A 13,575-nucleotide genomic window follows, 5' to 3' on the forward strand; every position below is an offset into this window, starting at 1 on the left:
CTAGAAATAAATCTCCCTTTCCAACCTTCTAACCTTGCTTCTATTTTTTCAATTAACGGCATAAATGAAGCCTTACTCGGCTGAGTGATAGTTAATGGCAATCCCAAATAAATAATCGGGAAATTGGTTTGGCGACATCCAAGAATAGCTGACACAATAGGGATATGATTTGGGTCGATGTTGACAGGAATCCATGAGCTCTTATCAAAGTTGATTCCTAAACCGGATACAGATGTGAAAAGTCTCAAAATAATTTTAAGAGACACTAGAGTGGTGATATCCGTGTTAGCAATAAATACTGTGTCATCGGCATATTGGTGAATAATTATTGAGTCCTTCAATTTTCTAGAGATTCCAGAATTAGCTGAGAAATTAATCACCTGTATGAGTTTTTGAAGCACATCAACGGCGAGATTAAATAACATGGGTGATAACGGATCCCCCTGTCGCAACCCCTTTCTGTGCATGAAAAAATCAGATTCACCCCCATTCAATATCACCCTTGAAGATGAAGTTGTCAGTAGCTGTTCTATCCACTTAACCCATTTGATTGGGAAACCCCTCGAAAGCATTAAAGCGGTCAAATACCTCCAATTCACCGAATCAAATGCTTTCGCAAAATCTATTTTAATAAAACAAGCCGATTTTCCAGTACTTGAAATATGATGAAGCATTTCCCGAGTTGCATTAAAATTTTCTGTAATTTGGCGGCCTCTCACAAAGGCAGTCTGACATGGGGAAATCAAATCCGGCAAAACACTGGCCAACCGAGTTGATAACATTTTTGCAATTAATTTCGGCACCACATTCATAACACTAATAGGTCTATAATCCCCAACCTTTTCGGGTATTTCCTTTTTAGGAATCATGATTATATTTGCTTGGTTAATATTTTTTAAATCAATAGAGTGATCATAAAAACCTTGCAAAATAGCAATCACTTCCTCCTTTAAAGATGGCCAGTGTGTCTGAAGAAATTCATTCGGGAGCCCATCAGGCCCCGATGCCTTATTTCTTGCTAGATGCTTGACAGCCACTTCAATTTCACATTCTGTGAAAGCATCTTGCAGAAAATTTAGACTTGGATTTGAAGGGTATAGAATAGCCGAATTAAAAGGAATGACATTATTATCTACCCCTAATAAGCATTCCATTTGAGATCTGAAGGCATTTCGAATTTGTGTTTCAGAGGATAGAATTTCTTCTTGATGCATTAGGGAAGTAACCTTATTTCTTCGATGGCGTGATGATGCCATCGCGTGAAAATAACGAGTGTTCTTATCCCCTGCTTGCAACCACTTACAGCGTGATCTCTGATGCCACCTTGTCTCAATGATGCAAGCCAAATTGTACGCCCTTTCTCTAACCAAAATTCTGAACTTCCATTCAGACTCTTGTAAATGTCTATGTTCTTCAATACGGTCAAAGAACAGTATAGTTCTTTTGCAATTGAGCAATTGCTGCTCCAATTTTCCAAAATTTTGGCAGTGCCACGCTCGAAGCCGTTCATGCATTAGTTTGCATCTACTGTTGAATCGTTGCAGAGCAGAACCATTGGCACTTTGAGCCCATGTTTCTTCTATTATAGCCGCAGCCTGTGGATTTTTAAGCCAGAACAATTCAATCTTGAATTGTCTTCTCGGGTTTGGTTGAGTGAGGCAATTTAAGAGGAGAGGGGCATGGTCAGAAACTAAAACTTCCAAAGCAGCAAGCGAAATGAAGGAGAACTGTTGAGAGAGGTCATGAGTTACAAAGATTCGATCAATTTTAGAATGAGAGGGTTGCGGCCTGCTACTAGTCCATGTGAATTGTCTATTCTTCAGAGGTATATCAAGAAGCTGTAAATCACGAATCAAATCGTTAAACAGTGTCATAAGACGGAAACTTCTCCCGTCACCTGATCGATCAATTAACCATCTCACTAAATTAAAATCACCTCCCAAAATCCACGGGTGGTGAACTAAAGATGCCAAACCTCTCAACTCCTGAATGAATTCTGGTTTACGGTCATCAGTCGAAGGACCATACACATTAGTCACCAACAGCATAGCACCCGAGCCTAATTGTTTCAACAAGGCCGAGCAAGAGTGTTTAGTAACCCAAGAATTGATAAGCTGAAAACTCTTCTTCCAAGCAATTAAAATTCCCCCCGCTGAGCCTTTTGCATGAACAACAACACAATTCTTATCATAGTAAGATGGAAGAACACGCAAATAATAACCAAAATTATAATCACTCCATTTAGTTTCTTGTAACATACAAATATCCGCCCTTGACTGCCTAATTCCATTTCGAACAACATCACATTTTTCACCACTGCCTAGACCTCTACAATTCCAAGATAAAAGCTTAAACTTTGATAGTTTGAATGACATTAATAAACGAAATTGACATCACTCTTTTAGCTTGAGATTACAATCAGTAAGCCCCTTCATCCGAAGTGAGCTCATCTGCTGAGTCTGGGTCAAAACGCCCCAGGTCAAGGTCATCCTCCCCCAATTTTTCTGAAATCGGTTCTGGTATTTTAGTTTCAGCAACTTCCTTAGCGGCTTGCATTTGCCTCTGCTCATTGTCTGTTTGAATGGCATTTTCCACGTCCTTGATTGTGAAACCACACCTTGCCGCCAGTGATGATATTTGATCATATGAGACCTTCACTTCATAAAAACCATCAGGATTGAGTGATACAGCTGTCGCCTCCTTATCTTTACCTTTCCCAGAAATTTTCTTCAGTGGCGCTGGAATTGGGTATGCTGGGTTCTTACTCTTCAATGGGACAGCCTCTTTCATCTTCTTAATCGGGCCTACAGAGGGAGCCTTCTTCCAATTATATTTAGAAGCATATGGGCCCTTAAATGAAGCTCCTAATGGGCCTTTATTTTTGGCCTGATTAGAAGCCCCACTAAGTCTTGGCCCTAACCCCTGGCCTGATGCAATATTTTCCGCTGTTGATGGAGCCATCATTAAATTTGGATCCCGAGTTCCACGCGAGTCAATCCTCTCCGGGATCCGTGTAATCATCGAAGCTGAATTGGAAGTTTGAGCTGGTGCCGCAGGAATCGGCCTAGAATTCTGCATATTAGCCACGCCTGATATATCTGGTTTTGGATTTCTAGAGGAAGATCCTCTAAGGAGGATTTTCTGTGGCTGAATGTTGCAAAAATTTGCATGAGCCGCTGATTTTTCCTTCTCAATATGATTTTCCACACCAAACTGCATATCTCCTTGTAGGCCCAGTACATTATTCCCATTTGAAGGAGAAAAACGCATGTTTTGTTCAGCAGATTTGTTGTGGCAACGATCTTCATTCAACTTAGTAACAAAAGTACTCATAGAGGAATCTTGACTCACCCCACCAATTTTCGGCATATCCGAAGGCTCATTTGCAGGGAAAGTTATGGTTGGAATATTTTCGGAAATAATCTGATTCTCCTGAATACTCGCTGTTTGATCTTGTGTGGCAGGAAATTGTGTTGCTGTGTCTGGGTGTTGTATCTCAATTTCCTCCATGGTAGCAAAGTGGCGGAGCTCCGGTGGCAGAGCTTCTGCCGTTTTACCTCGGCACAACTCTCGTAGCACCTTAGCACTCATTGGTATCAGCTCCTGATCGTCATGCATAGTGTCAGCATCCGACGATGAAGAAGAGAGGGGTGGTGGTTGTGGCCTAGTATATAACTTTGGTTGTTTCGGCAAGTCGTCAGCCGTGTATAATGGTGCTCTGCGATAGACCAAAGTGTGAACTTGCACGTCATGTGTCATGCCTCCGATATGCAATACCAGCTCCGGAGGAACCAGAGTGAGATCATCTACCCCCACTGCTACTAAGCAGGAAGCCAAAGAGGAAGGATTGTCAGGTTGGACAGATCCTAGGTAAACACCAAATCGACTAACTGCTTGAATAATGTGCTTATCTCTGCAAAGGTGAGGTGGCACGCCGACCAATCGAAGAAGCACTTTATAAGCCGGTATGCTAATACCAGCATTCTCCAATGGTGACCATGGTTGAAAAGATAAACCTTCATCCCATGCCTCTTGAGGGGTTGCATTGATAAATGTGTCTGGATCTAAGCCTTCCGGCAATAGAATAAGGAATCTGGAACCTGATAGCTCGGAGACCTGAATCTCTTCTTTGGTAACCAAGTTGGTTCGGCATGCATAAGTTGTAGCATTGTCAACAGTCAACTTCCATTGAAACCCCTTTGTGTGCATCACCACCGCTCGCTTGAGACGGTCAAGTTCATCAAAATACTCGTCATCTCTTTCAAGGAAGCAATGAACCCTCATCGGTCGTTCGTTCGGCATCTCAGGTGATCGATAAGGATACGAACCTGTGAGTAATTCCTCAAAATTCGGTTCACACTTCCTAACCGGCTTAGGTTGAGGCAAAGTTGGTGGCAGTGGAGGGGCTACAACATCTTGTTTGCATTTGGAACCAATGTGGCCGTAGGACCAACATTTCCCACATCGCTTTGGGTTACGGCACTTCGCTGCCGAGTGGCCAGTACGGCAACAACGAAAGCAACGGCCTTTCCACTCAGAGAAGGTGTGAGATGGAGGAAACCGAAGCCTTGACGGGCTATGTGGTGAGACATAATAGATGGTTGAGGTTTGTGATGTTGGTGAAGTAGGAGGTGAAGATCTGTGTTTAGTTTGGTTAGCCGTAGCAATGGTTGTCGGGTTACGGAGAAGAACTTGGGCATAGGTGGGACGAGAGTATGGTTGGTAAGGGGAGGCAGTCGGGGGTGAGGGTGCCGGTTGAGTGGTTCTCCAGTTGGTAGGGTAGGGCCGCCTTCGCCTGACTTCTTGCCATCCACCTTCTAGCACGGGGGTTGAGGAAATCGCCTCTGTGGTCGCCTTCATAATCGCCATTCTCCTTTTGTCTACAAGAGTCCTTGTTTCTGACTGTCTAACTCCACACGTGAAGCTTCAAGATCGTTGATGAACACGTTGTCATGGCAACAAGCTAAGTTTTCCAAGTATTTGTCAACATAGAAGTAAATTACACCTTTTGCTCTATGAACATGTTGCTTGCTAATATATTTGATATTCATTATTTTATAAAATAAATTATAAAACTTTTAATATTTTTATATGGGTCAATTATTCATTATATATATGTTCGTTATCTATTAAATTTAATAAGCACACGAATGAAATATAAGTAAAACTTATATTTGGTATTAATTAACAATGGTCAAGGTTTACAATTTTAAATACGTGCATTAACTTTTTTTAATCAGATTTTGAACCGAAAACCTTCTATATAAAAAATATCGTTTTAATTACTAAATTAAAAAAACTGATTCTTAAAATCGAGATAAATTTAAAAAAAAAAATACAAGTATGATAAGTAACTTCATTTAATTCATATTCTATCCATTTGAGTAGGGGTGCAAATGAATTGAATAGTGGTAAAATCATATTCGTATCCACTTTTATTTTCGGGATACATGTTGGATATTCATTTTTCATACTATTATTTATTTTAAAAAATATACAAATCTTACTAAAAAGTATCAAAGTTCATAAAATTTCTAATAATAACATAATTTTTTTCTATAATATATATTGAATTATATGAAATATATCTACTATTTATATCTATATCTATATCCGCAAAGATATTTGGATATCAAATATATACCCGTGTCTCAGGATTCGGATAGATAATATCCAATCCGTTTGCACCCCTACATTCGAGTCATGCCCAAATATAAAAAGTACCAGAAATTGGGAGCTCACATCCTCTCAGGTTACCGGACTGAGTATAATTAAATTGGATGGTCCAAAATTGTTATTTTTAACTTGGCACGAATCTCAAAGCTCAAATAATACTGCTCCCTCAGTCATCCCGAACAAGAACCGGATGAAATTAAATCTGGACCGTCCTTTTCAATTATGTTATTCCAAATAAGAACCGGATGAAATTAAATCTTAGCCCTCCTTTTTAATTGTGTTGAGTCAGCTACCTTGGAGGATAAGGATCCAGAAATTGGTTTCCTATGAACTTCAATAGAGAAAAAGACAAAAAAAAAAGAGTGTTTCTTGGATTTCGTTTTCGTTGTTGGTTGAAAATACCGGCCATAATTAAGGCTACATATATAGAGGTAGGCTAATATACAATTGATTGTTCCTAGCCTCCCGTGCAACCAAGTCGTTTTTCAATTTTTAAAGTCCAAATGATCGATCCAAACCGTTAGATGTGATCTCCATATTAAAATGTGCTAGGAGACCAAATTTTACATTTTTTGGAATTTGTTTACTATTTATTAAGCCACTTTGAAAATCGCTGATCCAACGGTAGCTTCTGATTTTACTGTTTGGTTAAGCCACCGTTGGATCAGCGATTTTCAAAGTAACTTAATAAATAGTAAAAAAATTCCAAAAAATATAAAATTTGGTCTCCTAACACATTTTAATATGAAGATCACATATATATATATATATATATATATATATATATATATGTGGCATCTGGCATCTGGTGATCAGCCTGTGGAATAGAGAGAGAAAGAGAGAGAGAGAGAGATAAGAGACGATCAATGGTTGATAGAAAAGAGAGATGGAGCATGCAAGGTGCAACAGCTTTGGTCACTGGTGGAAGCAAAGGAATTGGGTTGGTTCTATGCTTTCTTAATCCTTATCCCTTAATTTTCTCACTTTCAAATATTATATTTTCAAATGATGCACTGATTACTCTTTTTTTAACTATTCTTGTTTTCTCTATTTTACATGTCACTAAACCTCTTTATAAACAGATTATATCAGCTTATTCCTCTTTTAACCAAAATTATCCACATAAAATTCATATTGATCTTTGAACTTCTAAAAAAAAAAATTCGAAAAATTAATTCTTGTTTTAAAATAAAGATAAATAAAATAAACAAGATATTGAGAATGTATAAGATAGCTATCTTTCATTCATATGTTTTTCTTGTGTGTCCATAAATACAAGTTTACAATTCTATTTATAGATAGAAAATGTAAATAACAAGCCATTTAATTTAATTTCATTGATAAATGTGAGAAGATGAAACATACTTTATTAAGGGGATGTTTTGATGCAATTAGTGAAGCGTTTCAACGAACATTCATAATATAAATTTATTTTATAACAATTCTTAAATTTTATTTAAGTTGTAAGTTCTTTAATAAAAAAAGAAGTATTGTTAAACTTTTCTCAAAAGATCTTTTTCTTACAAATAGATTCTTAATTTTCTTAAAAAGGGTAACTAAGATAGTTTTTAAAATTCTCTTAACAAAAATCTAATTAATTTGATGGCAAAATAATAACCTTGGAAACTAATTATGAGCTTTCTAAATTATGTAGCCGGGCAATTGTTGAAGAGTTAGCTAGATTTGGAGTTGCAGTGCATACTTGCTCTAGAAATGAGGAAGAGCTTAACACAATGCTAAATCAATGTAAATTGATGAATCTTCACGTAACTGGATCAGTTTGCGATGTGTCAAACCGTTCTCAAAGAGAGGAGCTCATGGATAAAATTCGCACTATTTTTAACGGCAAGTTGGACATTCTTGTAAGTACAAGAATTTCATCCCAAATAATTTAGATTTAAATTATTATTTAGGAAAATTTCTATTTTAAACAATCAAGAAATTTTAATTATTTTTTAAAACTTGTCCAATGGCAGGTTAATAACGCAGGTGGCATTGGCCCAGGATGGATACCAGTAACACAATACACCTCGGAAGAGTACTCTAATTTGATGGCTACAAATTTTGATTCTTGTTTCCATCTTGCCCAACTTGCACATCCGTTCCTAAAGGCATCGGGTAGGGGCAGTGTCGTCTTTATCTCTTCCATTGCCGGCTCACAGGGCTTCCCTGGTTCTGCAGTGTATTGTTCAACCAAAGGTAACTGAAATGAATAAAATAAAGAACTCAGAAACATGAATATAAGCTGATATCAGACATGTTTTGTTCTGGTATTAATATGTTCTGGGTTTTTGTTAGGAGCAATGAATCAGCTAGCCAGAGCCTTGGCATGTGAATGGGCAGGAGATATGATTCGTGTTAATTGTGTTGCACCCGGGGCTGTCAACACTATTCTGCTGGCAGAGTCGGTGAGTTTTTGCTAACACAACTAACACAGGCATGATTTTAGTTTCAAAATTAAAATCAGTAAAATGATGTCATTGTTGCATCAAGTACTACTGGAATTGTTCTTAAATTTGCAAAGAGGAATAATTTAGTATCAGATCTCAACAGATTTCAGAACTGGATACCATAGATGCAATTTGGCTGAATGTCAGTATGTGGCATCAATTAATATCTTAATTGTTACAGATAGCCATTTGCATACCAACAAAAACAATTACTAAATTTGATGCATGTTCTCTGGGCTTGATTATATAGGTGACTCAAAATGAAGAATTTCTTAAGCAAATCATATCACGCATTCCACTTAGGCGCTTAGGAGAGCCAGAGGAGGTGGCATCTATGGTAGCATTCCTGTCCTTGCCTGCTGCTGCTTTCATAACAGGTGCCGTGATTTATGTCGATGGTGGCCACACAGCAAACCTATCTTAATTAGCTCTTAAGAAAGCAAAACTAGTTTATTATCTCAAAGTGTTGTGAGTGATCAGGACTATATGACGTTGTGTTGGTTGGAGTATAGAATTACTTTTACGCATTAAATAAAAATAACTGTTCTAATGTATTTAACATGCATCGTGTTGTATGCATTATAACTCAATATGAGTGAGTCTATGGTACTATGCATATTACGATTTGGCACCGTGCTACAGCTCTATATTCGAATTTTCAAATTCTAACGGTCGATCCGAACCGTTCATCTTGTTCTCCATATTAATATGTGTTTGGAGACTAAATTTTACATTTTTTGAAATTTTTTTACTATTTTGTTAGATTTATTGAAAATCACTGTTTTTGGATGGTCCAGAATTTTCAGATCAAGTGATTTTCTAAATATCTAAAAAAATAGTAAACAAATTTCAAAAAATGTAAAATTTGGTCTCCAAACACATATTAATATGGAGAACAAGATTAACGGTTCGGATTGACCGTTAGAATTTGAAAACTCGAATATAGAGCCGTAGCACGGTAACAACCCGTGATATGCATAGTACCATAGACTCACTCTTATAATATTTTGTTGTTAATTCTGCACTTGTAATTTAAAGTGATTAAACTAATAAAATTGATTCTAATACTCCCAATATAACTAAATACTTGTACAAATATTTACTCGATCAATTTAGAATGTATAGATATATTTTATATAGCAAATATAACCTCCAGTAATGAAATAATAGTATGTCGTATGCATAATATAATATATATTTTTATTAATTTTAGACTCATTGGAAGTGATTAAATTATCAAAACTTGTGGTTATATTTTATGGCCAAAAACTTTCACCAATAATTTTCGATCAATTTCTAAACTAATATATTTTTTACTCGGCATAACCTGTTGTAATGTATTCTAATTCTAGATGTTGTTTTTTTTTTTTTTTTTTACTAAATTACCAAATTTGACAGTTACAGTTCAAATATGACCAAATACTTGTAAAAATAATAATTCGATAAGTTTCTAAAGTATAGATATATTTTTACGAAGCGTAGATAACATAATGCAATATATATATTTACGTACAGCATTTTGCATACATTCTAGATCTTTTTTCCGAAGCGTTGTGCAGACAACGGGACAGATTATATATATTAGGCTCCATCTCGTTAGATAATTAGTTTATGCCAGGTTAATTTGTTCTTATGACAAGAGAATAAATAGCACGACTGGACCGGGCTTCATTTCAACTAATTGATCGTGTTTTAATTTGTGAAGCATAGAACCAACCCATTTCGTTTTCGTTGTTGGTTGAAACTATCAGCCTATACGTGTCTGCCCATGTACCTGAGGTGCAATTGGAAAAAATGGACGGCCTAGATTAATCCTATTCAGGTCAAACTCGATAGGGAAGCATAGAACCAACCCATTTCGTTTTCGTTGTTAGGTTGAAAATATGAGCCTATACTTGTCCGCCCAGCAGGTACCTGAGGTGCAATTGGACAAAATGGACGGCCCAGATTAATATTCCCATTATGGTCAAACTCAATTCAGTGTCTGGTGAGTGGTGGGGGGTTTGCTTTGAGATTCGTGCCAAGTAAAATAAACGGTTCAGAATTACCACTTGCACCTCAGGTACCTGGAGGGATACGGATTCTACATATATGGCATCTGGTATACATATGCAACAACTCGATCAGCCTGTGTTTGCCCAAGGGCTTTGAAATAATAATAATAATAATAATAAAAAAAAAAAAAAAAAAAAAAAAAAAAAAAAAAAAAAAAAAACTCAGCCTGTGGAATAGAAAGAGAGAGAGAGAGAGTGGCAGCAAAGGAATTGGGTTGGTTCCATACTTCTATGCTTCCCTATCCCTTTTCTCACTTTCAAATGTTATATTTTCGATGTCTTTTAGAGTTGTAGTGTATGGTGAAATTGGTGACCATTAAATGATGCATTAATTACTCTTTTTTAATTTAACTATTATTGTGTTTTCTCTGTTTTACAAGTCACTAAACCTCTTTATAAACAGATTATATTAGTTTATTTCTCTCTAACCAAAATTATCCACATAAAATTCATATTTTTTTTTATCTTTGAACTTTTTATAAAAAAAAACAAATTCGAATTGATTCCTAACATTCACTCATTCAGTTACAAAAAAATGATTCTTAAATTCTATTTAAAAAATAATTATTGTTCAACTTTTCTCAAAAGATCTTTTTCGCACAAATAGATTCTTAATTTTCTTAAAAAGGATAAGTAAGATAGTTTTTAAAATTCTCTTAACAAAAATCTAAATGGCAAAATAATAACCTTGGGAATTAATTCTGAGCTTTGCTTTCTAAATTATGTAGACGGGCAATTGTTGAAGAGTTAGCTAGATTTGGAGTTGCAGTGCATACTTGCTCTAGAAATGAGGAAGAGCTTAACACAATGTTAAATCAATGTAAATTTATGAATCTTCGCGTAACTGGATCGGTTTGCGATGTGTCAAACCGTTCTCAAAGAGAGGAGCTCATGGATAAAATTCGCACTATTTTTAACAGCAAGTTAGACATTTTTGTGAGTACAACAATTTCATTCCAAATAATTTAGATTATTAGTTAGGCAAATTTTTATCTTAAACAATCAAGATTTTTTTTTTTTCTTTTTTTTTATAATTTTGTCCAATGGCAGGTTAATAACGCAGGTGGCATTGGCCCAGGATGTAAACCAGTAACACAATACACCTCGGAAGAGTACTCTAATTTGATGGCTACAAATTTTGATTCTTCTTTCCATCTTACCCAACTTGCACATCCGTTCCTAAAGGAATCGGGTAGGGGCAGTGCATGTCGTCTTTATCTCTTCCATTGCCGGCTCAGCGGGCTTCCCCGAAGGTGCTGCAGTGTATTCCTCAACCAAAGGTAGCTGAAATGAATATAAGCTGATATCAGACATGTTTTGTTCTGGTATTAATTATGTTCTTGGTTTTTGTTAGGAGCAATGAATTAGCTGGCCAGAGCCTTGGCATGTGAATGGGCAGGAGATATGATTCGTGTTAATTGTGTCGCACCCGGGTTCGTCAAAACTATTCTGACAAAGCCGGTGAGTTTTTGCTGACATAACTAACACTGGCATGATTTTAGTTTCAAAATTAAAATCAGTAAAATTGTTTCATTGTTGCATCAAGTACTATAATTAACTATTGGAATTGTTCTTAAATCTCATTTGTGCATCTAAGGGATATATATATATATATATATATATATATATATATATATATATATATATATATATATAGAGTAAAGCTAGGGTGTGACATGCTCACCAATAAAGTTTGGTGAGCATAACTCCAAAAGTATATCGGATCGACGTCAAATGTCAAATCCAAACCGTTGAAATCCATATACTTCATGAGTGATGCATATACATGCAAAATTTTGAAAGTTTTGAGTTTATTTGATACACGGTCAAGTAGTCAAAGAAATGCACATTTTATTATAAGTTATTTTATATATTCAATTTTTATTATTTCTTTGACCACTTGACCGTGTAGCAAATAAACTCGAAACTTTAAAATTTTGCATGTATATGCATCACTCATGAAGTACATGGATTTCAACGGTTTGGATTTGACATTTGACGTCGATCCGATATACTTTTAGAGTTATGCTCACCAAACTTTATTGGTGAGCATGTCACACCCTAGCTTTACTCATATATATATATGAGGAGGGATCAAGTTACAACACTTGAAAGTTACAACAAAGTTACAACATCATTTTTTTTCATTTTCAAAGTCCAAATCGTCGATCCAAACCGTTAGATATTCAATCTATATTAAAATATGCTTACAGACCAAATTTTACATTTTTTGAATTTTTTTTTCTATTTATTAAGATGGGTACAAAATTGCTGTTTTTTAATGGTGCAGAATTTTAATAAAAACAGCGATTTTGTACCCATCTTAATAAATAGCAAAAAAATTTCAAAAAATGTAAAATTTGGTCTGTAAGTACATTTTAATATAGATTGAATATCTAACGGTTTGGATCGACGATTTGGACTTTGAAAATGAAAAAAAATGATGTTGTAACTTTGTTGTAACTTTCAAGTGTTGTAACTTGATCCCTCCTCTATATATATATATATATGAGGAGGGATCAAGTTACAACAAGTTACAACAAGCATTATTTACATTTTCAAAGTCTAAATCGTCGATCCAAACCGTTAGATGTGATATCTACAATAAAATGTGCTTAGAGACCAAATTTTACATTTTTTGGAATTTTTTTACTATTTATTAAGATGGGTACAAAATTCAATGGTATGAATTTGACTAGTTTTTGTACCCACATTAATAAATAGTAAAAAAATTCCGAAAAATGTAAAATTTGGTCCCCAAGCATATTTTATTGTAGAGATCACATCTAACGGTTTGGAACGACGATTTAGACTTTGAAAATGTAAATAATACTTGTTGTAACTTGTTGTAACTCAAAAAATGTTGTAACTTGATCCCTCCTCTATATATATAGATATATATATGATTCTCAATTTTAAATTGCAAAGAGGAATAATTTAGTATCAGATCTCAACTGATTTCAGAACTGGATATTACAGTTGCAATTTGGCAGAATGTCAGTATGTGACATCAATATCTTAATTGTTACATTTATCCATTTGCATACTAACAAAAACAATTATTAAATTTGATTCATGTTCTCTCGGCTTGATTATATAGGTGACTCAAAATGAAGAATTTCATAAGGAAATCACATCACGCATTCCACTTAGGCGCTTAGGAGAGCCAGAGGAGGTAGCATCTATGGTAGCATTCCTGTCCTTGCCTGCTGCTGCTTTCATAACAGGTGCCGTGATTAATGTCGATGGTGGCCACACAGCAAACCTATCTTAATTAGCTCTTAAGAAAGCAAACTAGTTTATTATCTCCAAGTCAAGTACCAGTGTTCACTGTTGTGAGAGATAAGGACTACATGATGTTCTTTTGGTTGGACTGTATTTTTATCAAGTTGTGT

General features: G+C 35.6%; 1 protein-coding gene and 1 pseudogene across 2 annotated transcripts; both read left to right on the forward strand.

Moving 5' to 3' along the window:
- The first annotated feature begins 6,471 nt into the window (after positions 1-6,471).
- Positions 6,472-8,550, forward strand: LOC144545010 (tropinone reductase homolog At5g06060-like). Its single transcript, XM_078293565.1, has 5 exons — positions 6,472-6,616; positions 7,331-7,538; positions 7,653-7,875; positions 7,975-8,084; positions 8,377-8,550. The coding sequence occupies exons 1-5, from the start codon at positions 6,543-6,545 to the stop codon at positions 8,548-8,550; spliced, it is 789 nt and encodes a 262-aa protein (XP_078149691.1). The 5' UTR covers positions 6,472-6,542.
- Positions 8,551-10,380: 1,830 nt separating this feature from the next.
- On the forward strand, positions 10,381-13,525 carry LOC144545148 (tropinone reductase homolog At5g06060-like; annotated as a pseudogene). The gene is made up of 5 exons (XR_013508397.1): positions 10,381-10,394; positions 10,909-11,116; positions 11,231-11,460; positions 11,535-11,641; positions 13,281-13,525. The product of XR_013508397.1 is annotated as a tropinone reductase homolog At5g06060-like (transcript).
- Positions 13,526-13,575: the final 50 nt, after the last annotated feature.

Source organism: Carex rostrata, chromosome 27, assembly GCF_964058835.1.
Source record: "Carex rostrata chromosome 27, lpCarRost1.2, whole genome shotgun sequence".
NCBI lineage: Eukaryota > Viridiplantae > Streptophyta > Magnoliopsida > Poales > Cyperaceae > Carex > Carex rostrata.

Bases quoted from the DNA above. Each gene is read 5' to 3' on its own strand.
- LOC144545010 (XM_078293565.1), top strand. From the start codon at position 6,543: ATGGTTGATAGAAAAGAGAGATGGAGCATGCAAGGTGCAACAGCTTTG. The intron at 6,617-7,330 runs GTTGGTTCTATG...TAAATTATGTAG, and splicing joins GGTGGAAGCAAAGGAATTGG to CCGGGCAATTGTTGAAGAGT. The intron at 7,876-7,974 runs GTAACTGAAATG...GGTTTTTGTTAG, and splicing joins AGTGTATTGTTCAACCAAAG to GAGCAATGAATCAGCTAGCC.